At 45.2% G+C, this 27,422-nt stretch overlaps 1 protein-coding gene across 4 annotated transcripts in view; it reads right to left on the bottom strand.

Moving 5' to 3' along the window:
• Positions 1 to 470: 470 nt before the first annotated feature.
• Positions 471 to 27,422, bottom strand: part of LRRC9 (leucine rich repeat containing 9) — a 60,857-nt gene continuing 33,905 nt past the window's right edge. For 2 of the 4 annotated variants that reach the window (XM_038756903.1, XM_038756907.1), the window contains 16 exons: positions 27,030 to 27,221; positions 25,008 to 25,133; positions 22,352 to 22,477; positions 19,208 to 19,385; positions 18,236 to 18,456; positions 17,522 to 17,644; positions 16,484 to 16,614; positions 15,539 to 15,647; positions 14,390 to 14,529; positions 12,274 to 12,410; positions 10,987 to 11,204; positions 10,163 to 10,231; positions 7,287 to 7,412; positions 3,087 to 3,270; positions 2,048 to 2,222; positions 471 to 624 (listed from right to left, as the gene is read on the bottom strand). In XM_038756903.1, the coding sequence (XP_038612831.1) occupies positions 585 to 624; positions 2,048 to 2,222; positions 3,087 to 3,270; positions 7,287 to 7,412; positions 10,163 to 10,231; positions 10,987 to 11,204; positions 12,274 to 12,410; positions 14,390 to 14,529; positions 15,539 to 15,647; positions 16,484 to 16,614; positions 17,522 to 17,644; positions 18,236 to 18,456; positions 19,208 to 19,385; positions 22,352 to 22,477; positions 25,008 to 25,133; positions 27,030 to 27,221 (2,295 nt within the window). In that variant the 3' untranslated portion in view covers positions 471 to 584. The remainder of the gene's footprint in view (positions 625 to 2,047; positions 2,223 to 3,086; positions 3,271 to 7,286; positions 7,413 to 10,162; positions 10,232 to 10,986; positions 11,205 to 12,273; positions 12,411 to 14,389; positions 14,530 to 15,538; positions 15,648 to 16,483; positions 16,615 to 17,521; positions 17,645 to 18,235; positions 18,457 to 19,207; positions 19,386 to 22,351; positions 22,478 to 25,007; positions 25,134 to 27,029; positions 27,222 to 27,422) is intronic. The other 2 variants (XM_038756904.1, XM_038756905.1) reach the window with 2 other exon arrangements.

A 27,422-nucleotide genomic window follows, 5' to 3' on the forward strand; every position in this document is an offset into this window, starting at 1 on the left:
CATCTACAATCAACTGTGAAATTAGAAAGAAGTCCTTGGCCCCTTTAAAAATGTGACTGCCAAAGCTTAATTTGTAATCCCAGCCAGCCCATATTTGCCTTCAGTTGTAGCTTATTAAGGACAGCATGACTGGGCTCCTTAAATAGAAAAGGCAGCCTACCCTTTTCAGTAAATCAGCTTCGAATGCCTAGCCATTTTGTCTATTTGGAAATTCCCTGGTTCAAGTTCCACAGAGTTATGAAGGATAAAAATAGACTCAAGTGTCTCCTTTTAAGTTTTCGTTAGGAAGGTGATATTTGTGATACTGTTTTGTAGTTGCTGTTTAAGGGAAAATAAATGATGACAGGTCTCTGGGAAGGTTGTGAGACAACTGAATACAATTCTTTTAAGGACCGAGATGTTTTGGTTGTCTTAGTAGTGAATGGAATGATGCAGGCCTACTAAGTTGCTCCAAAAACATCAGGACATGGTTTACTTATCCATATGTTTTATCCAAATCATTGGCTGCTGGTTTTTATTCTGCAGCCAAACAGAAACAGATCAACAATTCTTTGGTCCACAACCATTTTTGTTTTTGCAGGCATTTATGTTCGGTTTGGTCTGGAAAGATTGCTGGGTGGTAACCTGTGGGGAACAAAGGATTTATGAAGGCAGCTCATCCTCATAATAATAATAATGGTGATGGCATTTGTTAAGCGCTTCAGAGCTTGGAACAGTGCTTGGCACATAGTAAGCTCTCAACAAATACCATCATTATTATTATTATTACTATGTATCAAGCACTGTTCTAAGTGCTGGGGTAGATAAAAGTTAATCAGTTTGGACACAGTGCCTGTCTTATGTGGGGCTCACAGTCTTATTAGGAGAGAGATCAGGTATTGAATCCCCATTTTACAAGGAAATGGGGTCGTGAATTATGGCAAAGTTGGGGCAGTGGGCACCGGGGCAAGAGGAGGGGGTGGCCATCTGGGGCCCGACACCAAAGGCTGAGTCTTTCGCCAGACACTGGGGACAGTTTTCTGGGAGAGGCTGTGCTAAGAGGCCACCGAGGGCCGCAGGGAGAGAAAGACCGGGGTGAGAGGCGGCCGAGATGGAGTTGGCTGGGAGGGAGGGTGCCACTTTATGCCAGGGATGATGGAGAAGATGTGGCCATGGCTGGGGTGGCAGGGGATGTGGGGGCCCGAGTACCATTCTCGGTCTCAACCGGTGGTGTTGTTGAACCCCCGGATATACTGGTCCCCATGGACCAGAGAGTCCCCGTTGCTCTGAGTCAGGCATCAGGATTTTCAATTTTCTACATTTGTTTGTTGAAGGCTATCATCATCATCGACTTATTTATTGAGCGCTTACCATGTGTAGAACACTTTTTTTGTGGGGGGTATTCGTTAAGTGCAGACTATGTGCCAGGCACTGTACTAAGGGCTGGGGTGGATACAAATGATGAAGATGGTATTTGTGAAGCACTTACTATATGCCAAGCACTGTTCTAAGCACTGCGGTAGATACAGAGAAGCAGCGTGGCTCAGTGGAGAAGAGCCCGGGCTTTGGAGTCAGAGGTCATGGGTTCAAACCCTGGCTCCGCCAATTGTCGGCTGTGTGACTTTGGGCAAGTCACTTAACTTCTCTGGGCCTCAGTTACCTCATCTGTAAAATGGGGATTGAGACTGTGAGCCCCCTGTGGGACAACCTGATCACCTTGTAACCTCCCCAGTGCTTAGAACAGTGCTTTGCACATAGTAAGCACTTAATAAATGCCATTATTATTACAAGGTTATCAGGTTGTCCCACATGGGGCTCACAGTCTTAATCCCCATTTTACAGATGAGGTAACTGAGGGACAGAGAAGGGAAGTGACTTGCTCAAGGTCACAAATGCAGTCAAGTGGCAGAGCTGGGACTAGAATCCAGGTCCTTCCGACTCCCAGATCTGCGTTCTTGCCATTAGGTCATGTTGCTTCTAGGCACTGTGCTAAGTGCTTGGGAGAGGTCAAGGAATGGTGGGCCAAAAGAATTAGGGGGCTCCCGGTTAGCCGAAGGGACAGGCTTACCTCCCCTCGGGATCGCGGGGGCTGCGGAAAATTTGTGGCGTTCGCGAGGTGAAGTTCTGTTGGGGCACACACGGTGGGGAGAGGCTCGCTCCTCCCCGGAGCTGCCGGGAAGCCATTTCTGCATGGAGGCTCCGAGGGTTGTTTGTCAGAATTCCTTGGTTCTTAGATTTCTTGACTGAAATACAGAATTCAAATGGTGAAGACTCTCAAATAATTTAATATATTTATCTTTAGAAAGAGAAGCATATGCAGTCTTGGCCTAGAAACCTCTTTATTGATATTCAGCCTGGTAAATGGAGCTCCAGGATGTTCTCAAAATGACTTAAACGCAAAGAGAAATTCAGGACATTTTTGGGTGAAAGTAATTTGTTTCCTGCATTGATTAAAGTTGTCCTCTTAGTAATGTTGTGAATAAAAAGAATCCAAATCAAAGGCTCTGAGGGTGTTAAAAATCTTTCTCACTTAGAGGACAAAGAGAAAAAATGGGAACTGTTTCCTTTCCTCAATCAATAAATCAATCAGAGGTATTTATTTATGCCTCCCCCTCTAGGCTGTGAGCTCAGTGTTTGCAGGAATGTATCTGTTGCTATATTGTACTCATCATCATCATCATCAATCATATTTATTGAGCGCTTACTGTGTGCAGAGCGCTGTACTAAGCGCTTGGGAAGTCCAAGTTGGCAACATATAGAGACAGTCCCTACCCAACAGTGGGCTCACAGTCTAAAATGGGGAGACAGAGAACAAAACCAAACGTACTAACAAAATAAAATAAATAGAATAGATATGTACAAGTAAAATAAATAAATAAATAAATAGAGTAATAAATATGTACAAACATATGTACTCTCCCAAGTGCTTATGAGCAGAGCAGTATGAACCGACCAGCGGTATGAATTCTCGAGTTCCCAAGCCCTTCGAATGCAAGTATTTAACTAATATACCTGGCACAGTTCTGGGAAATTTTCAGCTCTGACAGACGTTGATCATCTTTAGCATTCCCAAATGGAAGTGAGGATACTACAAAATATAATGGCACCTTGGCACTCACTGTTATTGCTCTCGTTTGGGAAAAGATCTTCTGTCGCGTGAGGAAAGGTACAGTCAGATCCAAGGTAAGGATTGAATTCCCCAGGCAGAACCACATTTGTTATCTTTATGGGAGCCACTTTCCCTGGGCCAGGAACTTCAACATCCATCACGGGGCTGCCAACCAGAACAGACTGTAGAATGAAAGGAATTGCAGTTAAAATAAAAAGAAGTCTTACTTCCACAGTGCTGATGGACCAAATCACCCTTCACCTCAATCACGTGAAATGGGTCAGAACCACAGTGGGGAATGCCCCCCGTTTTTTCCCTGGGGCCCCTGAAGTTGCAGGCAGGTGTAAGGCATTGGAGGGCAGAATTGTGAAACTTTGACTTGATTCCTTTGGGATTATTTGGCCCTTCCGGGAGAAAAATACCTGTTCTCCTTCCTACTTAGAATGGGAGCCCCTTGTGGGAAAGGTACTATGTTCAACCTGAATAACTTGTATCTTCCCCAGCGGTAATAATGATGATGATGTTGATAATGATAATGATGATGATGATGGTAAGAGCTTAGTATGTGCCCAGTGCTGTACTAAGCGCTGGGTTAGGTACAAGATCATCGGGTCCCACATGGGGGTCCCAATCTAAGAAGGAGGGAGAAAAGGGATTGAATCCCCATTTTGCAGATGAGGGAACTGAGGCACGGAAAAGTTAAATGACTTGCCCCAGGTCACACACTGGGAGTCAGAGGCCACGGGTTCGAATCCCGGCTCCTCCACAAGTCTGCCGTGTGACCTTGGCCAAGTCACTTAACTTCTCGGAGCCTCAGTTCCCTCATCTGTAAAAATGGGGATTAAGACTGTGAGCCCCACGTGGGACAACTTGATCACACTGTATCCCCCCAGCGCTTAGAACAGTGCTTTGCACATAGTAAGCGCTTAACAAATGCCATCATCATTATTATTATTAGGGGAGCTACCTAAATCCTGTCAGTTCAACCTTCACAACTTTGCTAAAATTCACCCTCTCCTCTCCATCCGAACTGCTTCAACTTTAATCCAAGCACTTATCCTATCCCACCTGAATTACTGTTATCAGCCTCCTAGCTGACCTCCCTCCCTCCTGTCTCTCCCTTTTCCAATCCATACTTCACTCTGCTGCCCAGATCATTTTTCTACAAAAACGTTCAGTCTGTTTCCCCACTCCTCAGGAACCTCTAGTGGGTGCCCATCCACACCCGCAAACAGAAGCCCTCTTGCCATCAGATTAAAGCTCTCAATCACCTTGCGTCCTCCTATCTCACCTCGCTACTTTCCTACTAAAGTACTAAAGTAGGAAAGTAGTAGGAAAGTTTTTCCTACTAAAACCCAGCCCACAACACCCTTCAGTCCTCTAATGCCAACTTAATGCTCTGTACCTCGATGTCGTCTATCTCACCGCTGTCCTTTCGTCCACATTCGTCCCCCCCTCGTCCCCCTCTCCATCCCCCCATCTTACCTCCTTCCCTTCCCCACAGCACCTGTATATATGTATATATGTTTGTACATATTTATTACTCTATTTATTTATTTACTTGTACATATCTATCCTATTTATTTTATTTTGTTAGTACGTTTGGTTTTGTTCTCTGTCTCCCCCCTTCTAGACTTTGAGCCCACTGTTGGGTAGGGACTTTCTCTAGATGTTGCCAACTTGGACTTCCCAAGCGCTTAGTACAGTGCTCTGCACATAGTAAGCGCTCAATAAATACGATTGATGATGATGATGATGATTCTGGAATGCTATCTCTTCACATCCAACGGACAACTACTCTACCTTCAAAGACTTATTGAGGGCACATCTCCAAGAGGCTTTCCATTCCTCTTTTCCCACTCACTTCTACATCACCCTGATTTGCTGTGTTTACTCATCCCCCCTTATCAATCAATCAATCAATCAATCGTATTTGTTGAGCGCATACTGTGTGCAGAGCACTGTACTAAGCGCTTGGGAAGTACAAGCTGGCAACATATAGAGACAGTCCCTACCCAACAGTGGGCTCACAGTCTAGAAGGGGGAGACAGAGAACAAAACCAAACATACTAACAAAATAAAATAAATAGAATAGATAGGTTCAAGTAAAATAAATAAATAGAGTAATAAATATGTACAAACATATATACAGATATACAGGCGCTGTGGGGAAGGGAAGGAGGTAAGATGGGGGGATGGAGAGGGGGATGAGGGGGAGAGGAGGGAAGGGGCTCAGTCTTGGAAGGCCCTTATCCCCTCAGCCCTTATGTACATAACTGTAATTGATTTATATTAATGTCTGCCTCCCCCTCTAGATTGTGAGCTCATTATGGGAAGGGAATGTGTCTAACACCTCTGTTATATTGTATTCCACCAAGCACTTAGTACAGCACTCAGCACGCAGTAAGTGCTCCATAAATATGATTGATTTTCACTAGGCCACTTCCTTCAGCTTCAAGTAAAGACCCACTGGCTTTAAGACTCTCCACCAGCTCTTTCCAGAACAAACTGTCTTAGCTGGAGTAGTCTAATGTTCATTTTTTGTGAAGCTGTAAAGTTCTGAGTGTCGAGATGCAGTCTTCTCTGACTCGGTTGCCTAAGGAAGTAGTTCAACACTGTTAAACCTCAAGTAAACCAAGTTTACTGAAAAAATCAAACCTAATTCATCCCCAGTGCAGAAAGTCTTGACAGTCTTTGGACATGGGGTCAACTTATAAAAATCTAACTTGGAACTTTTATCTCACGATCATGTAATCAATCAATCGATGGTATTTATCATCATCATCATCATCATCATCAATCGTATTTATTGAGCGCTTACTATGTGCAGAGCACTGTACTAAGCGCTTGGGAAGTACAAGCTGGCAACATATAGAGACAGTCCCTACCCAACAGTGGGCTCACAGTCTAGAAGGGGGAGACAGAGAACAAAACCAAACATACTAACAAAATAAAATAAATAGAATAGATAGGTACAAGTAAAATAAATAAATAGAGTAATAAATATGTACAAACATATATACAGGTGCTGTGGGGAAGGGAAGGAGGTAAGATGGGGGGGATGGAGAGGGGGATAAGGGGGAGAGGAGGGAAGGGGCTCAGTCTGGGAAGGCCCTTATCCCCTCAGCCCTTATGTACATAACTGTAATTGATTTATATTAATGTCTGTCTCCCCCTCTAGATTGTGAGCTCATTATGGGAAGGGAGTGTGTCTAACACCTCTGTTATATTGTACTCCACCAAGCGCTTAGTACAGCACTCAGTACGCAGTAAGTGCTCCATAAATATGATTGATTGATTGATTGATTTTCACTAGGCCACTTCCCTCAGCTTCAAGTAAAGACCCACTGGCTTTAAGACTCTCCACCAGCTCTTTCCAGAACAGACTGTCTTAGCTGGAATAGTCTTATGTTCATTTTTTGTGAAGCTGTAAAGTTCTGAGTGTTGAGATGCAGTCTTCTCTGACTTGGTTGCCTAAGGAAGTAGTTCAACACTGTTAAACCTCAAGTAAACCAAGTTTACTGAAAAAATCAAACCTAATTCATCCCCAGTGCAGAAAGTCTTGATAGTCTTTGGACATGGGGTCAACTTATAAAAATCTAACTTGGAACTTTTATCTCACGATCATGTAATCAATCAGTCGATGGTATTTTTTGAGTGGCTTATGTGTGCAGAGCACTGTAATAAGCACTTAGCACTGTTCCTTAAGCAGTGGGCCCAGGTTGTGTGAGGGGGATTCCCGGGCTTGCTCATCCCAGGTCTCTGACAAAACCCAACCATTTCCTGTCAGGGCTGGAAACACCCAAAGTGGCCCCTTTCTGGCTTTCTCAGTCTTGGAAAACTGTCCCTTCCCACCCCTGCCCACTAAATCTCTGATCTTGTCTCATCCCATAATCACAGTGGAAACCATGACCAAGAAGCATGAAGAAGACCATAAGCTCGTCCTCTAGACTATAAGCTCATTGTGAGCAGGGAATGTGTCTGTTTATTGTTATATTGTACTCTTCCAAGTGCTTAGTACAGTGGTCTGCACACAGTACGTGCTCAATAAATACAGTAGAATGAATGAATCATTAAAATAGCTCCCAAACATTAACCATTTAAGCATGGTTAATAGAACCAAACTTTCTATTTTAGTAAACCGATGGATTGCCAAGGGAAATGGGGTGGTGGGGGGAGGATAAAACCATGATTTTACTTGCTGTTCTGAATAATGCAGTTCTGCTCTCGCTCTTTCCTCCAAACTCACAGCAACTCCATCAATCACCTGTAAGCCAGGCAGCCGAGATAGCAGCACAGGGCGATAGAACATTCTGTGTGAAACCTAGGGAAGAAAAGGTTTGACAAACGTCCTGAAAATACTGCTTTCATTTCAAAGGAGAGCTTTGGAGGAACACAGGAGAACTTGAGAGGGTCCGAGTAGCCTAAGCATAGTATTTGGTCACGGCCACGTAATTAAAAGCTGACTGCTGGCATCAGCAGTTGCATGGGAAAGAGCCTCCCTCTGAACACAGCTCCTCAAATGCTGCATTTTTTTCCTGAGAAAACAATAATCTTCAGGGTATTATGTATTGAGGAGATTAGTGAGTACATACTATATTTAAAGTCCATGATAGTCCTCATTTATGCAGCGTTAATTCTTGGTTACAGTTTATCTTTTGGCAAGGGGATTTGAATTCATAAGCCTGCCAACAGACCCGCTTTCAAGTCACCCGTCTCTGGCCCGATTGCGCAGATTTTTCTTTGTGTTCCCCAAATCTTGTCCCTCCTGGGTTGCCTCGTCCCCAGGCCCGGGCCATTCCACCCACCACCTTGACCCTCCTGGATTTATCTGTTTATTTGCTAGCAGTTCGTTCACTCGCAATACATTTTTTCGCATTTATTTGTAAAGAACATTGTCAATTCAAGCCTGCTGTCTCCTCCATTAAATTGTAAGTTCCTTGAAGGCAGCTATCACCTATTTTCCTTCTTTTATACCTAGCCTGGTGCCTCGTCCACAGACTGGTAGTGGGAATGTTCAGGCCCCTGCTGTGGGTGGGGTATTGGTTAAGTGCTTACTACGTGCCAAGCACTGTACTAAGTGCTGAGGTGGCTATAAGATAAACAGATCAGACCCTGCCCCTGTCCCACGTGGGACTCACAGTCTAAGCGACAGGGAGAACAAGTTTTGAATTCCCATTTTGCAGATAATAATAATAATAATAATAATGGCATTTATTAAGCGCTTACTATGTGCAAAGCACTGCTTGGGCCTATATTTCCTAGATCCCACTGGGATGAAATCCAATCAACAGGTTAGGCAGGGCCTTTAAATTCAGGAATTGGAATTCTTGCTTGGTCTCTCTTCTTGCCCACCGAGTCACGCTGCTGAGACACGTCCTGGCATTCTTGGTGGAAGCCCTGTTCCATGCACTCCACTTGTGAGGGCATCCATTCAGAACTGACTCTGTGTATCCATGGATGTTTGCTTCTCTATTTAGGGTAGCTGGGCTCTGTGTATTGAAGAATGTTTATTCCCTTCCCCACCCAAGCCCTCATTTCTTCTCCTCCCATTCCCTTCTCTGTCACCCTTGCATTTGGATTGGCACCCTTTATTCACCCTTCCCTCAGCTCCACAGTGTTTATGTCCACATCTGTCTTGTATTTATTTATATTCATGTCTGTTTCCCCCCTTTAAACTGAAAGCTCGCTGCGGGCAGGGGATGTATCTACCAACTCTGTTATACTCTCCCAAGTGCTTGGTACAATGCTCTGCGCAAAATAAGCACTCAGTGAATTCGATTGATTGAAGGCATGTGAGCATTAAGCACTAGTTTCACTCCTCTCGGTTTGAAACGAAACCTCTGTGTCTGAGAAATGTCTATAGGGACCGCGAAGATTTCTCAGAATCCCCCACCCCAGCCTTATAGGACAGCTTTTACTGGATAGTAACAGGCAGTTTCTTGGCCAGGAACACCGAATTGTCTTAAAGTGCTGAGCCTGTCAAGTAGATGTTCAAAAACTACTGTTGTAAGGGCCTTCTGCTGGTTACAGGAAAGTTAAACCCGAGTACAGCTTTTTTAGGAAAAATCTTGGAATTTGTCACTAGAGTTTTATATGTGGTCTACATCATAGGATCATCATGGGAAAGGCTCAGAAGCAGCTTGGCCTAGTGGAAAGAGCACAGGCCTGGGGGTCAGCGGACCAGACATCTAATTCTGGCTCTTGACTACTTGAGTGACCTCAGGCGAGTCACTTAACTTCTCCATGCCTCAGTTTCTTCTTCTGTAAGTTGGGGATTCAATAACTGCTCTCCCTCCTACTTAGACTGTGAGCCCCATATGGGACAGGGATTGGATCCAACCTGCTTATCTTGTATCTACTCCAACAATTATTACAGTGCTTGGCATATAGTAAGTGCTGAACAAATACCACAGTTCTTACTATTACTAGGACAAACCCACAGAGCAGGATGGAGGTGGGAATAATGCGCATGACAACATGCTTAGCGGATAATAAATCCTCCAGGACAAAGGAAAAGTTCTGAAATTAAAGCATTATTGGAGAAAGAGATTGGGTGTCTGAGTGCTTTCATCTTCTTCAACTCCCTTCTACTTTGCCCTCACTTGTTCACTTTAGTCATCCCCCTGCCCAGCCCCACAGCACTTATGTACAATCTTTTAGACAGTCTTTTAGACTGTGAGCCCACTGTTGGGTAGGGTCTGTCTCTATATGTTGCCAACTTGTACTTCCCAAGCGCTTAGTACAGTGCTCTTCACACAGTAAGCGCTCAATAAATATGGTTGATGATGAGGATGATGATGAGGTACATATCTGAATTTATTTCTATTAACGTCTGTCTCCCCCTCTAGACTGTAAGCTCACTGTGGGCAGGGAATGTGTCTGTTATATTGTACTCTCCCAAGTGCTTAGTACAGTGCTCTGCACACAGTAAGTGCTCAATAAATATGACTGACTGACTGATTGACCAACCCCACTAGATGAATAACTCCAGCAGGCTGCCGGTCAGAGAAATGAGGCTCCTTAGGCAGCCTCGCCGACCCCCCCAACTTCCCCAGCTGCTAGCCCACTCACCGGATTGCCATGCATGGAAAGCTCTCGGAGGGTCGCAATACCATCCAGTTTTTCCAGTTCAGCCACATCCTGGTCAAAAATGAACAGGCGCTTTACTGTGCTACTGCTGTCAGATTTATTCATTCGTATTTATAGAGCGCTTACTGTGTGCGGAGCACTGTGCTAAACACTTGGAAAGTACAACACAGCAACATATGCCAACATGCAAAATGTAGCCCAGCCCCCAGGAGCTCCTTGGAACTTGGCTGGCATTTTTAAGCCGAGTGAATGGTCCAGAGAGATCTGAGCAGGGAGACAGAGATCCAATCTGGGATTTCTACTGGGAATGCCATTGCCAGCTCTGCTGGGAGCCAAGGATCTCAGGGATGGCGGTTCTCTTTCACCCAACCATAAAATCATAGGCACAAAACAGCCTCTGGGGCTGTCAGGAATGCAACGTGGCCTAGAGGATAGAGCCCTAGCCTGGGATTCGGAAGGACCTGGGTTCTAATCCCGGCTCCACTACTGTGTGACCTTGAGCAAGTCACTTCACTTCTAAATTCCCTCAACTGTCCAATGGGGATGAAGTCTGTGAGCCCATGTGGGACATGGACTGTATCTACCCCTGTGCTTAGTACAGTGCCTGGCACATTGTAAGCAATTAAATACCATTTTAAAAAAATATGAGCAGCCCCAATAGTCTTGCATCATTTTTGGCAGCTGGAATTATTCATTCATTCATTCAATCGTATTTAGTCAAGTCCTAGGCAATAGAAAGTACTGTGATATGAGTGTGTTTCTAGGCAAAGCTCACATGGACAAGCTTCATAAATCACAGTTCATACCTGAATTTTATTGTGTCCTAGGAAGAGTTTCTCCAGTTTTCTCAAAGGCTGTAAATTGGTCAATTCGCGCAATCTGTTTTCTTGCAGATGGAGTGCTAGTAGCGAGTTTGGCTTAGCGAAGGCAGTATCAGTAATTGCTTTGATGCGGTTGTGGTCCAGGACCAATTCCTGAAGGCTGTGGAGGCCTTCAAGTCCTTCAACTTGACTGATTTCATTTCCTGAAATAAGATCAAATGCGAGCGTTTGCATCTGTCGCATTTGGCGATGGGAGGTGACAAACTGAATCCTGCACCTTGGCATGATACTTGATTCCTCCCTCCCTTTCCCTGCTCATGTTCAGTCTTTTGCTAAATCCTGGTCAGTTTTCAATCAATCAGGGGTATTTACTGAGCGCTTATTATGTGCAGAGCGCTTACTGTACAGAGTTCATTCATTCATTCATTCAATCGTATTTATTGAACGCTTACTGTGTGCAGAGCACTGTACTAAGCGCTTGGGAAGTACAAGTTGGACAAAGTTGATAGACATATAGCTACCAACAAGGACAAAAGTGCTGTGAGCCTGAGGGAGAGGTGAATAAATGGTGTAAATCCGAGTGCAAAGGCAACAGAGAAGGGAGTGGGAGAAGAAGAAATAATAATAATAATAATAATAATAATAATAATAATGGCATTTATTAAATGCTATGTGCAAAGCAGTGTTCTAAGCACTGGCGAGGTTACAAGGTGATCAGGTTGTCCCATGGTGGGGCTCACAGTCTTCATCCCCATTTCACAGATGAGGTAACTGAGGCACAGAGAAGTTAAGTGACTCGCCCAAAGTCACACAACTGACAAGTAGCGGAACCGGGATTTGAACCCATGACCTCTGATTCCAAAGCCCAGGCTCTTTCCACTGAGCCACACTGTTTCTCTCAAAGAAATGAGGGTTTACTCATCCTCCTGCATCCTTCGCACCCCACAACATTTCCCCCTTCCTCTCCATTCAAATGGCCACCACTCCGGTCCAGTACTGGTTTTATTGTGTGTGTATGTGTGGGTGTGTATATGTGTGGCACATTCACCAGTGGTGTGCATGTGTCTACTGTTGGGTGCTCAGAGCCATTGTGGCTTTATCCTAAATGTTTACCCTAGCTATCCTTCTTTCTGATATTGGAGTCCTCTATTCTGATAACGCTCAGAAACTTTGCTAAACTTAGCCATTCATCTGAAATCCAACAGGAAATGTTTGTGAATCAAATCAAGTGAAGAAGAATGCAGTCATGTTACTCAAATGTTTCACACTTACCCTGTAGAAAGAGGGACTTTAAATTCCTAAGCCTGCTAAGCTGCAGTTGGTTCAAATGGCTAATCCCATTGTAGCCTAAATGAAGAACTTCTAAGTTTTGCATCACTGGAGGCAGATTTTCACTGACTCCTGTGTCCCTGAAATGATCAAGAATGGGGCCGTGGTCATAATTCCAAATAAAAACATCCATTCACGGTCTCACTCCCCACCCTAACCTCCACCCAAGGACACCCACTCACACAAAAACTCACACCCCTGGCCCCCTTTCTTGCCCACAACCCTCCCACTTCCAAGTGCTTGCTTCCAGACTTCTCCATCTTCCCCATCCACTCAGGGAACTGGACAGCAAGGCGGCAGAGACACTAGCCAGTGGCCACCAGAGTGGCCAGACTGGAGATGGAGGGAAGTTTGGGGGGCTTTTTTGGTGATATTTGTTAAGAGCTTACTGTGTTCCAGGCACTTAGCTGGGGTAGATGCAAGGGAACCAGATTGGACACAGTCCCTGTCCCACATGGGGCTCAAGGTCTTAATCCCCATTTGACAGATGAGGCAACTGAAGCCCAGAGACTTGCCAACAGTCACTCAGCAGACAAGTGGCAGAGCCGGGATTAGAACCCAGGTCCTTCTGACTCCCAGCCCCTATCCCTTAGGCCACGCTGCTTCTCTAGAGGCCGAGAGACAGATGGGCTAGAGACGAAGGAGGAGGAGGAGAAAGTTGGGAGAAAGAGAGTCCAGCACCCCGGGGAAGGACAGAAGTAAACACAACCTCTTGTTGCCTTTTTTCCTGCCCTGCAGAGCCCTGGAATAACTGGACTCCTCCTCCACCATTTTTCCTGGTCACTAGGGCTGCGAGGAGGAGATATACAGAGGGGCCACAGAAACAGCCGTACTGGAAAGGCCCGAGAGAGCCAACAGCCAGGACAGGAAAGCCACAATAGTGCTTTTAAAGCAATGCCCAACTCCAGGGGATGCACCGTGGACTAATGGATAGAGCATGGGAGACAGAAGATTTCCTGCTGTGTGGCCTTGGGTAAGCCACTTTCCTTCATCTGTAAAATGAGGATTAAGACAGCGAGCCCCTTGCGAGACAGGGACTATGTCCAATACCATTTGCTTGTATCCATCCCAGTGCTTAGTACAGTGCCAGGCACTCAGTAAGGGTTTAACAACTACCACAATTATTATTATTAAACAGCTCCATCGTTCCCACACCTCGCCAACACAAGTAATAATAATTATAATAATTAAGCAGCGTGGCTTAGTGGCAAGAGCACGGGCTTGGGAGTCAGAGGACGTGGGTTCTAATCCTGGCTCTGTCACTTGTCTGCTGTGTGATCTTGGGTAAACCACTTAACTTCTCTGTGCCTCAGTTACCTCATTTGTATAATGGGGATAAAGACTGCGAGCCCCACGTGGGACAACCTGATTACCTTGGACCTCTGTGTGCAGAGCACTCTACTAAGTGCTTGGGAAGTACAAGTTGGACAAAGTTGATAGACATATAGACTAAGACAGACTAAGAGAAGCAGCGTGGCTCAGTGGAAAAGAGCACGGGCTTTGGAGTCAGAGGTCATGGGTTCAAATCCCGGCTCTGCCACTTGTCAGCTGTGTGACTTTGGGCAAGTCACTTAACTTCTCTGTGCCTCAGTTCCCTCATCTGTAAAATGGGGATGAAGACTGTGAGCCCCACGTGGGACAACCTCATGACCTTGTATCCCCCAGCGCTTAGAACAGTGCTTTGCACATAGTAAGCGCTTAATAAAATGCCATTATTATTATTATTATTATATAGCTACCAACAAGGACAAAAGTGCTGTGAGCCTGAGGGAGAGGTGAATAAATGGTGTAAATCCGAGTGCTTGGCATATAGTAAGGACTTAACAAATACCATTATTATTATTATTATTATTATTAATAAACACACCAGCCCTGGAGGCCAATGGTCCAGAAGCATTCCCTCACGCTTTTTCTCTCAGCCAGTCTTGGGCCCGGCGGTTGGCGGCTTCCGTCCTCTTTGGGAAGAAAAGCAGCCCGGGCCCATTCTCTTTACGCAGACACGGGCTGGGCATTGAGCACACCAGCCATCTCTTCAATTTCTCCACCCGAGAAACGGTACCTGCTTCCTCGAGGAGGTCCGTGCTGCCCGTAACCACTCGATGCCACTCTCTGGTTGAGTAGCTGCCTGCTCGTTAGGTGGCTCGGGGCCTTGGGCCTGGGCATTATTGACTCGATGTGATTGTAGTTGAGGCACAGTACCTGCCAAAACCACATGCAGGAAAATGAAATTCATCCCAAGGTCAGTCAGTCGGTCAGTAGTATTTATTGAGCACTTACTGCTGGCCCGAGCACTGCACTGAGCTCTTGGGAAAGTACAATAGAACAGTATGACAGAAACATTCCCTGCTTACAACAATTTTACAGTCTAGAGTGATGTGCATATATACCTTTAGACTGTAAGCTCCTCATGGACAGGTATTGTGTCTACCAACAATATTGTATTGGGCTCTTCCAAGTGTTTAGTACAGTGCTCTGCAAACAGAAAGCGATCAATAAATACCATTGATGAACTGATGAGTACCTTTACCAATCCTTGACAATGAGTGGGAGCTGAGTGTGTGTGGTGATGAGGGAAATTGGAAATTGAAATTTTATATAAATATAAAATGTATATAGATGTAAAAATGTATGACTATAATGTAAAAAAGCTTGCTTATCAAGCAGTTGTTTCAACAGAGAAGCAGCATGGCCTAGGGTTAAAGCAAACAAGCCTGGGAGTCAGAAGATCCTGGGTTCTGATCCCAGCTCTGCCAGGTATCTGCTGTGTGACCCTGGGCAAGTCACTTAACTTCCTTGTGACTCAGTTCCCTTATCTGTAAAATGGGGATTAAGACTGTGAGCCCTTGTGGGACATGGACTGTGTTCAACCTGATGGCACTGTAATCTATCCCAGCGCTTAGAACAGTGCCTGGCACAAAATGAATGAACAAATAATATATATATATATGTTATAAAATTTGTTTTATTATGTTATATATAACCCCCCCATCCCCACCCAGATAGTTCTTGATTATATTTCGTTACTAACTCTGAAATAACATGTTATAAGTGTAGAGGGACTGAAACAGCTTTATAAGGCTATACCGATTCATGATTACTTTGACGTTACAATTTTTTATCTTCTCAAAAGAATTTTTTACTACTACTACTACTATTATATATAAACATAGCATTTGCCACCACAAACAAGGACTGACGGAGAAGTCACCTTCACGTTAGGCAGGAAGACTAAGCCGCTGAAAGAGGTGAGGTTGTTGTTCTGCAGATTCACACTGCTCACGTTTCTAAACTGATCGACTGGAATCAGATCCACAGTCCTGAATTAAGAAATGCAACCCCAGTTAGTGTTTCTTAAGGCCATTCAAATCTAGAAAAGTGCCCCTTGGGCATCTATCTTTGTCTACAAAGCCTTGCAAGGAACACAGGCGTCTAGAAGGGTTGCCCAACCTGCTCAAAGTGAACTAGCATCGAGGGTTAATTCAGGATTTCAGGATCAGATGCCTGGCCCAGGTTCCTTCCTCTAATCACTGAGCAAGTCGGCTACTCTTTGGGGCACCCAGCCATCATTCGGGGGTCGCCTGACTGTCGCCCACCTCACACCTCCACCATGCTGCAGATCTAGGAGTATGAACGTGTGTACGTGTAGGTGTGCGTGCGTGTGTTTGTATGTTCAAATGCACTAGGGCTTACACTGCCCAGAGCTCACCAGAGCCTTAAAGCCGCCACGTTCTCATTAGTTGTGCCCATGAAAAACAAGCATAGATTAACGCCTGCTACTGTTGCTGTCTACCTGCAGGTTATCAAATTCTGCCATTTTCTGCTATTGCAGTTTAGGGGCATTGCTGAGATGCCCCCGCCCACCCACCCGGCCGACAATCCAGCCAGGCCACGCTTCCACCCTCACTTCCTTACCTGGCAGAGCTGCTGAATCCCAGCCATGCCCTGGGCTCCTCCAGGTTCAGAGCCCCACTTTAGTTCCAGGAAACTAGCACGGACCACCCAAGGAATCCCCCCGCCCTCCCCAGCCTCATAGGTGAGGGGCAGATGGACATTCCTGGGCATCTAAACTGTGGTCTCCTTATTTAATGGGAGGGGCGGGAGTCTGAATGTTTTATCTGAAAACAACACCCGAGCACATCTAGAACAGCCGAACCTGATGGTAGATGTGGTCCAGTTCAGCTCTTGCATGTGGCTGAAATTGGAATGTCCTTGTCTCTCAGCGATCATGTCCGACGTGAGTCGGCCCCCAAACAAATCCTTCGCATTGTCCGCTTCTGGCTGTTCCTGTAGAGTGAAGTTTCAAAACTTCTGTTTTCTCTGATGGGTGAAGAGTTTACACTGTAACCACCACGATCTGACTATTTGGTACTGGCACCATCAAAACGCGTTTATTACACCTCACCCACATCATCAACTCTCAGACATTTAAAACTGAGTTTGGGAATTGAGGGAACTATAAATCCCCAGAGAATCTGCTAAACCACAGACCTTGCTAACGTACTCTCAGGTGTATTTATTTCCAAAAAGCGTCTGCCATTTCCAGGACCATTCTTCTGCCCTCGAACCCTCATACCCTCAAGCAGGGTCTAATGTTACAACACTGGTCCTCGGGATTAAATTCTTTCATCCTGTGAAATTACGTTTGCAATGTGGCCTAGTGGATAGAGCATGGGCCTGGGAATCAGAAGGACCTCGGTTCGCATCCCAGCTCCGCCACTTGTCTGCTGTGTGACCTTGGGCAAGTCACTTCACATCCCCGGGCCTTAGTTCCCTCAACTGTAAAATGGGGATTAAGACTGTGAGTCGCATGTGGGACAGGGATTGTGTCCAACCTGATTTGCTTGTATCCACCTGGGCACGTAGTAAGCATTTTACAAATACCACAATTATTATTATTATTATTGACCAATGGCTCTTCCAGGAAACATTAGAAACTGGAGCTGGCAGGGGAATGAATAAAAGCAGTTTGCTTCTTTCCGTTGCTGCCTGTTGTTGTTCTGGGCGTGAGCTCAGTTGAGGGACAGTGAGGTAGACATCAGTCCTCTCCTAGCATGACCAGTTAGCCAGTGAGAGCTGTTTTTGATGTCCTAGGAACCTTCTGGCCCTCAAACCTGTCGCTAACATCCCACGAGCAGTCTCTTTTCACTCCGCAGTGCTCAGGCAGTGGCAGAAAAGTTAAAAAGCAACTTACTACTGCGATTCCATCCAAAGCTTTCAGCTTGGGGAGGTGGAAGATTACAAACAGACGGTAGTTTTCTTGATTCCAGACAATTAGGTTTCCATACATGTCCAAAATGACCAGATTGTGTAAACCCTAATAAAAAATAAAAACGTTTTGAAATCACTCAGCCCCTCCTCTATCCTGAGGAGTTCCAAGAGCTGCCCACGTGGAAAGCTGGATTCCCTCCAAACCTTCATTTCTCCCAAGCTCACCTAACTGTACCTCATTCCCAACCTTTCCACCCTCATCATTTTGGTAACGTCGGTCCCCCAGCCAGTTTGGAAAATGATTCTTGGGGAACTGCCTAACTGGATAGCTGAGTAGGAGAAGGTAAAACCTAATAATAATAATTGTGGTATTTGTAAGCACTTACTATGTGCTCACATGAGGCTCACAGTCTTAATCCCCCTTTTACAGATAAGGGAACTGAGGCCCAGATCAATCAATCAATCAATCGTATTTATTGAGTGCTTACTGTACTAAGTGCTTGGGAAGTACAAGTTGGCAACATATAGAGACGGTCCCTACCCAACAGTGGGCTGACTTGCCCCAGGTCACCCAGGAGACGAGTGGCGGAGCGGGATTAGAACCCAGTTCCCTCTGATTCCCAAGCCTCTGCTCTATCCAGTAGGCCATGCTCCTTCTTAGTGGCCTCTATTCTTCAACAGGAAGCGCCGTCTTTACCTTTAGGTGGTAAATCTCCTGATTAGTAGCAATATAGTTATTGCTTATGTAAAGTTCAATGATAGTATAAACTCCTTGCAGGCCGATCAATGAAGTGATTCTGTTGTTCTCCAGGGAGAGGTAATGAAGGTGAAGCAAGTTATCAAAAACTTGTCTCTCCACGCCGGTGAGGTGATTGTTATTTACACTGAGTCGCATCAGTCTGGTCAGTTTTGAAATGCCTAGAAAATATAGAAATGGAGAGGATATTCAGACAGCAAGAATCACCCAGCTGACCTGGAGCGTAGAATGCCAGCCTGGGCCTGGCAGGATGGAGGCATCGCTGGGGACAGGTCCTTCCCTGGAGGCTGCAGGCTCTGGCGGAGGGAGGGAGACCATTTACTTAATATTAATTAACCAATTATATTATTATTAATAAGGGCATAATCATAATGGGAAGAACGAACTCAATTGATTTCTTGATTTATTTGCTTTCCAGGAATTTATAGCTCAAGTTTGCATTCTATAACCACCTACTGGAATGAGCTATTAAGACGTACCAACCAGTAGATCAAATTTCACTTATATTTTTAGTACTAAAATAGTTAAGATTTGCTTATTCTTATCAGGGTTTTTAACAGTTTGACAGGTGAATCTAATAGGCGGGAGGTGCATTGGTCAACTTTTTAAAACTGGAGAGCCAACTTCCCAGAAAGAAATACTACCGAGAAATATAAACAGCAATAAAATAATCCAGAAGCGTTTTCAGCTCTGGATTCCTCGCTGTAATTGCAAACACTTTCACTTCTACAATCGGAATCCCTTGAAAGCACCGAGTGTTCCCCACCTCTAGACCGTGAGTTCGTTGTGGGCAGGGAATGTATCTGTTTATTGTTGTATTGTACTCTCCCAAGCGCTTAGTACAGTGCTCTCCACACAGCATGGGGTCAATAAATATGACTGAGTGAATGAATGAATTTCCTAAGGACGGACCTTCCAGCTTTGTGATGCAGTTTCCATCTAATATGAGTTCTTCCAAATGGCTACAAGATTCCAGGCCCTCAATCTTAGTGAGGTTGTTGTTACTAAAGGACGCCCACCGCAAACGCTCCAATTTCTCCAGGTTAGTGATCCTGAAGAGGTGCTGTCCGTCCAGGTCTAAGGACGTTATCTGGAAGAAAAAAGTCACCCCACACATTAGCTGGGAAAAAGGATAAGGATAATAATAACAGTAATTCTTCTTATTGTTTTTGTTAAGCGCTTACTCTGTGCTAGGCTCTGGGGTGGATACCTGATAATCATCAGTTTAGGCACAATCCCTGTCCCACATGGGGCTCACATGGGGCTCTAAGGAAGAAGAGAGAGACAGGTATTGAATCCCCATTTTACAAATGAGGAAACTGAGGCCCAGAGATAGTAATAATAATAATTATGGTATTGGTTAAGCACTTACTGTGTGCCAGGCACTGTACTAAGCACTTGGGGGGATACAAGCTAATCCTATTGGACACAGTCCCTGTCCCACGTGGGGCTCACAGTCTTGGTCCCCATTTTATGGATGAGGTAACTGAGGCATAGAGAAATTAAGTGACTTCCCCAAGACAAGTGGCAGAGCTGGGATGAGAACCCAGGTCTCCTGACTCCCAGCCCTATGCTCCTGTGCTCTTTCCACTGTGCCATGCTGCTTTTTCCCACCCAATTAAATCTATAGATTCGGGGGTAATATCTGTAGCTCTCTGACACGAGTTCCAATTTTTTCTTGTGAGTGTGGGCAAATTTGGGGTGAGGGGCCCGAAGTGGGACTGGAAAAGAAATGAGGATTGCCCTAGAAACAGGTGGGGCCAAGGAGGGGAGAGCTTGTGACGATGGAAGGAGACAGCCTGGCATCGTGGAAAGAGCATGGGCCTGCGGGTCAGGAGACTTAAAATCACTTAACATCTTTGGGCCTCAGTTTCCTCATCTGTTAAATGGGTATAAGATCCCTGCTCTCCCTTCCCTCTTAGTTTGATTGCAAGCCCCACGTCAGACAGGGGCCGTGTCTGATCTGATTAACGTGTATCTTCCGGCACTCGGCACAGTGTTTGGCACAGCTCAGCCCTGAATAAGTACTCTAAGCATGGGTCCAATCTCAGTCAATTGATCAGTGGTATTTATTAAGCGCTTATTGTGGGCAGAGCACTGTAGTAAGCACTTGGAAGAAGACAGTACAATAGAGTTGTCAGAGATGATCCCTGCTCTCAAAGAGCTTAGGACTTCTGAGCCATGATGAGAAGCTCTGGGGAAATAGAGTCAAGGGAGAGCCAGTCAATCAATCGTATTTATTGAGCACTTACTTTTTTATGGTATTTGTTAAGCACTTACTATGCACCAGGCAATGTTCTAAGCACTGAGGTAAATCCAAGCTAATCAAGTTGAACACATTCATGAACCACATGGGGCTCACAATCTCAATCCCCATTATACTGAGTGCCAAGGACGGTTCTAAGCACTTGGGAGAGTACAGCACAACAGTGTAACACACATTCCCTGTCCACAACGAGCTTATAGTCGAAAGGGGGGAGACAGACATGAATATAGATAAATAAATTACAGATACAGACATAAGTGCTGTTGGGCTGGTGAGGGTGGGGGGGTGTTGAATAAAGGTTGGGCAATGAAGAAGGGAGAGGGAAAAAAGGAAACAAGGTCTTAATTAGGGAAGGCGTCTCAGAGGATCCAGGATGAGAGATCCTGGGGGAATAAAGGGCAAAAGGGTCTGGGATAAGCAATATCGTGGAGGCCAGGCAGACATAGAAACTCAAGGAAGTCAGAAGGATCAACAGAGGACAAAGTTGATAAGTAATCCGAGGACCAAGAAAAGACTATTTCACTGAGTTTAAATTCTCTCTTTTTCATAGGCATAGTGAAGAGCAAACCAAGGTGACTAGGAAATATCAAGGGAGTCCTTGGGTTAAATAATATCATAACAGAGCAGAACACTTTACAACAAGTGTTTCAGCCGTGGATTTAATGACTCTGACAAAGCCCATTTATCCCCCAAGGGCTCCACCACAGCCTGAAATTTGTCGGAGTTTGTAGCCAGGAGTGAGGCTCTTTCCAAATAATTGTCCTTAATGAAACAAGTATTTATTTATGTAACTTTTATTTTTACACAAACTAACACCTGTTCTGGAGGCATTCAAAAAGTGTTAGATAATTATGGTGTCCAGCAACTAGAATGGGAGTGTATAAGTTTACATTTCCTTTTTGCAGGGATATTATTTGCTTTGGGGTCATAAAGCAGGATGGGAGTCAATATGATGGAATGCTGATAACAGGTATTTCTCTCTATAGACATCTTGACGATTTCCCTCAAAGGGCAACATGACTGCAGCCTGACCAAAGAGAAAAGCGTTTTTAGCCTTTCATTCCAGGAAGATGACCATGATGAATAGCTTTGTTTTCAAATAGTTTCACAACAACAGGTAGTCTGTCAAGGCAATCGATCAGTCAATCGGTGGAATTGGGTAGAGACCAGAGAAATAATGGGGGACCTGAAATTTGACCTTCCTGTTTTCTTGTTACCTAGAAGAGTATTATAATGTATATATCGCATAAGAGAAAAAGTGTGGCTTGGTGGATAGAGCGTGGGCCTGTTAGAAGGATCTGGATCCTATCTAATCCCAGCTCTGCTACTTGTCTGCTAAGTTGGGGCAAGTCACTCAACTTCTCTGGGCCTCAGTTTACTTCATCTCTAAAATGGGAATTAAATCCTCTCAATCAAATTTTTTGAGAACTTGCTACTTGTAGAGCACCTCTCAATCAATCAAGTTTTTTGAGAACTTCCTACGTGTTGAGCACTGTACTAAGCACTTGGGAGAGTATAATGTAACAGAACTGGTGGAAACATTCCCTGGCCACAACAAGCCCCCTCCTACTTAGACTGTGAGCCCCATTTGGGACAGAGACTGTGCCCAACCTGATTATCTTCTATCTGCCTCAGCGCTTAGAACAGTGTTTGACACATAGTGCTTAACAAATACCATAATTATTATTAAATATTATTAACAAATACCATAAAAAATGGGAATTCTATACCAAAGATCAGCTCCTGACACAGTTTGTTGGGCACAAGCATAGTTGCAAGAGGCCTCTTACCTTAGACATCCAGTTCTCACTGAGCTGTACACATGGTCCCATCTTGGTTAGGATTTTAGCAGCAGGCCATATGCTAAGAACACGGGGTCTCGCCTCCTGCGTCCTAGAGTGTTGCAGAAGGGTGGCCTGTTAAAAGCAATAGCGACAAAGACAGCGACATTAAGAATCCTGCCCAGCCACAATTAAGCTTTTTGTTTGGAGGAACGTTGACTAGTGAAGTAAAAATGCCATGAAAAATGCCAGTGTTTCCACATCAGTGCCTGTCATTCTTACGGCTGTTCCCTGCAGGTGATTGGCTAGGTATTTTCCCAAAATCATACCTTTTCTGTATCTTAGAGCCAAAAATTGAAAGGGAATTTTTTAGCCTCCATTTCTTAAATTCTGCCTTTTATTTGCAAAGTGCCTCAGAACCCTGGCAATGCCATTATTAATAAGCACTTAGAAGAGCTGGATAAAGTTAGGTATCCCCTGAGCCTTGTCCTTGGAAGTGAGTAGCTTCTCTCTGGGGTTAGAGCTCTGCAACTACCAGTTTGGGGGGCCTAACTGGATTCAGGAGCCTGGGTCACCTGAACCCCAAGTTTCAAAGAGGTTTCCGTGTTGACTCCGGCCAACACAGGAGTCGCAACTGTCTTAAGGGTTTCCTTCCTGCTCTGATATACAAAGCCCAGCATAATTTGGTTCTGGTCTCAGGTGACCATACACAGAGAGGCCGGGGGTCTTGATTATGGAGATTCTGGCTGTCCAACCCCAAACCATAGGGTAGGACATTCCTGCTTTCAGTCAGTCAGTCAGTTGTTGGTATTTATTAAGCATTTACTACGAGCAGAACACTGAACTAAGCACTCGGGAATGCACGAGTGCTTAATACAGACAATTACTCTTCTCCCCTTCAAAGCCTTATTGAAGGTATATCTCCTCCAAGAGGTCTTCCCTGACTAAGCTCCCCTTTTTTCTTCTCCCACTCCCTTCTTTATCACCCTGACTTGCTCCTTTTATTCATTCCCCCCCTCCCAGCCCCACAACTGTCCATATCTGTCATTTATTTATTTATGTCTGTCTTCCCTCTAGACTGTGAGCTCACTGTGGGCAGGGAATGGGTGTTTATTGTTCTAGTGTACTCTCCCAAGTGCTTAGTACAGTACTCTGCACACAGTAAGTGCTCAGTAAATACGATTAAATGAATGAATACAGTTTAAACAGTGTAACAGACACTTTCCCTGCTCACAAGAAGCTTTCACCTTGGGTGGGGTGAGAGAACCCCATAGCCCCGGGACTGGGGCCAGCAGCACCCTGCAAGAAGAAGAAATCCTGGTTTTCTCCTTCTTCTCTTTGTGGGTGGCAGCAGCAACCCCTGTATCTGCCACCTTATCTGAACCAGGCTTTCCTGGGGTCTTTTGACCCTGCTAGAGTAACGGGCTTTTGGCTACAGAGGGTGGGGAAGTGGTATCTGCCTTTCTTTATGCTTAATACTTTTATTCTTCAATAATGATAATAATGATGGTATTTGTTAAGCACTTACTATGTGCCAGGCACTGTACTAAGCGGCGGGGTGGATACAAGCAAATCGGGTTGGACACAGCCCCTGTCTCACGTGGGGCTCCTAGTCTTAATCCCCATTTTCCTGAAGAGGTAACAGGCACAGAGAAACGAAGTGACTTGCCCAAGGTCACACAGCAGACAAGTGGTGGATCTGGGATTAGAACCCATGACCTTCTGATTCCCAGGCCCATGCTCTATCCACCAGGCCATGCTGCTTACAACAATCAATCAATCAATCGTATTTATTGAGCGCTTGCTGTGTGCAGAGCACTGTACTAAGCGCTTGGGAAGTACAAGTTGGCAACATATAGAGACGGTCCCTACCCAACAGTGGGCTCACAGTCTAAAAGACTTACAACAAGAGGCTTACAACGAAGACTGTAAACTCATTGTGGGCAGGGACTATGCCTGTTTATTGTTGTCTTGTATTCTCCCAAGCGCTTAGTACAGTGCTCTCTGCACATAGTAAGTGCTCGATAAATATGGTTGACTGACTGACCTGCTGCTCACACTGGACTCCCCTGCTAGGAGTGGGCTTCTTCTCTAGCACGGAGTTTTCATCAGGGGCACGTCTTGGAGAGCTTTTTTTTTTTCCCCGTGGATGTATATACGTATATAAGTTTGTACATATTTATTACTCTATTTATTTATTTTACTTGTACATATGTATTCTATTTATTTTATTTTGTCAATATGTTTTGTTTTGTTGTCTGTCTCCCCCTTCTAGACTGTGAGCCCGCTGTTGGGTAGGGACCGTAACTAGATGTTGCCAACTTGTACTTCCCAAGCGCTTAGTACGGTGCTCTGCACACAGTAGGCGCTCAATAAATGCGATTGAATGAATGAATGAATGAATGCCACCCCCAAAAGTGAAACTTTGGGGCATTGCACTGGCTAAATCTCCTTTCAATCCTTCCTGTGCAGGACTCAGGGTTCACCCTGCCATTGGACCCTTCTAAGGACACTTTGTGGAGGAGATTTCAGAGGGAGTGATTTTTCAGCTCAGTCGCTTTACTCCCCTCTCAAATTGTCCGGCCACCGCCGAGAGCGCACACCCACCCCATGGCCCTTCTCTGCGGCCCGGGGCACCCGGAAACGCGCCACAGCAGTAGCCAACCTGAGTAATCCTGGTTCCGGCAATGAAGTGAGAAGCGGTGGCGGCCTCTTCCTCAGTCACCGGCTGCCCATCTAAATGGGTCAGGGCCTTTAATCGGCCGATGACACTGAGCCGCAGGGTGGCTGGCTTGGGAAACGAAAACAACAACGTGACTTCATTAGTCCAGAACACGATGGCGGATTATGGAGTCCAGAGGACATTTTGTTCCTTTACTGTAATAAGCAGGTTTCAGAGCAGTGGCAGCACAAAAAGCTCCCTATATTTTAAAACTACAGAAGTCGCTCCATCCTGTCAAGCCCTGGGTTTGCACTATGCTTATGTTCTGTCTGGAATGCTGATGGCAGCTAGGGAATGTGCATTATATATATATATATATATATATATATATATATATATATAATGGCATTTTATTAAGCGCTTACTATGTGCAAAGCACTGTTCTAAGCGCTGGGGAGGTTACAAGTTGATCAGGTTGTCCCACGGGGTGCTCACAGTCTTCATCCCCATTTTCCAGGTGAGGTCACTGAGGCCCAGAGAAGTGAAGTGACTTGCCCAAAGTCACCCAGCTGACAATTGGCGGAGCCGGGATTCGAACCCTTGACCTCTGACTCCAAAGCCCAGGCTCTTTCCACTGAGCCACGCCGCTTCTCTATTTATGTGCATTGACCCTTGGAGCCTGTTGGCTCTCCGTGCCACAATATCGGAAGAATTCTCCAGTGCTCACAGGCAAAGTGTCGGAAGGGCAATTAGTACAGGCCTGGCTTTGCCTTACCTCAGTGTCCTGAGAGAACAAAGCCCTCCTGGACTAGAACTGAGTGTAGCCCAGATTAAGCCTCCTGTGCAGTTGATAAATTCTATAAATTACTGCCAAACAGCTATAATAATAATTGTGGCATTTGCTAAGCATTTACTATGTGCCAGGCACCGTACGGAGATCTGGGGAAGATATAAAATAATAGAGTTGGACACACTCCCTGTCCCATATAGGGCTCACAGTCTTCATCCCCATTTTATAGATGAGGTAACTGAGGCCCAGAGAAGTAAAGTGACTTGCCCAAGATCATACAGCAGACAAGCTCCTTGTGGGCAGGGAGTGCATCTGTTTATTATAATTATTATTATAATGGCATTTATTAAGCGCTTACTATGTGCACAGCACTGTTCTAAGCGCTGGGGAGGTTACAAAGTGATCAGGTTGTCCCATGGGGGGCTCACAGTCTTCATCCCCATTTTACAGATGAAGTAACGGAGGCACAGAGTAGTTAAGTGACACAGCTGATAAGTGGCAGAGCTGGGATATTGTTGTATTGTACTCTCCCAAGCGCTTAGTACAGTGCTCTGCACACCATGAGTGCTCAAGACGATTGAGTGAATGAAGTGGCAGAGCCAGCATTTGAACCCAGGTCCTCTGGCACCCAGACCCAGGCTTTTTCCACTAGGCTATGATCTGGAGACTTTTTCCCAGCACTTAGTATAGTGCTTGGGGCACGGTAGCCACTTCATGAATACTACACCACCACTTCTAGGCAAAGTAAAGCTTCAGTGGCTACTCTGGCGCTAAAAGCCACGGGTGGGAAGAGCTAATGTTCAATGCTCGGGGCCTTCCAGCCGGGCATGGCAGCTAGGAGGCCAATGCTTGCTCATTGTGGCCAACGGCCGAGAGATCATCATCATCATCATCAATCGTATTTATTGAACGCTTACTATGTGCAGAGCACTGTACTAAGAGCTTGGGAAGTACAAATTGGCAACATAATTGGAGATGACCCAAAGCCAGTGGGAAATATATCACATCCTCCTGGACCAACAAGGAGGAAGGTGGAGGGCCCTATGTTGCCAACTTGTACTTCCCAAGCGCTTAGTACAGTGCTCTGCACACAGTAAGCGCTCAATAAATACGATTGATTGATTGATTGATTGATAGGCCAGGAAGGGAAGCCGTGGCAGACCAGTGAAGGTAGCCCTGGGCCACCTGCAGCTTTTCTTTGGCTAGTTGAGGTTGGAGGGGGAATGGACACATACCTTTTGCCATGGATTATGTCTGATGTCCAGATTGAGAAGGTTCGGAGTGTGTCTTTGCAAAGTATTTATTTCTTCTCCCGATTTTTTCAGTTGATTCCAGCTCAAGTCCAAGTGCTTCAGTTTGCTCAGGCCTCGAAATCCTTCCAGGGTTATGACGTAGTTGTGGCTTACATCCAGGTATTCCAGGTTGTACTGCAACACACATGCAGGACCAGGAAACACCCTTAGGCCTGAATGGATGGTCTCTGTTTGGTATTTGGGGTCACCAAATACGGTAATGGTTTGGGATTTGTTAAGTGTTTACTATATGCCAGGCACTGAATTAAGTGCTATTGTAGGTACAACCTAATCATCATCATCATCAATCGTATTTATTGAGCGCTTACTACGTGC

The sequence above is a fragment of the Tachyglossus aculeatus genome, chromosome 14 (genome assembly GCF_015852505.1).
Source record: "Tachyglossus aculeatus isolate mTacAcu1 chromosome 14, mTacAcu1.pri, whole genome shotgun sequence".
NCBI lineage: Eukaryota > Metazoa > Chordata > Mammalia > Monotremata > Tachyglossidae > Tachyglossus > Tachyglossus aculeatus.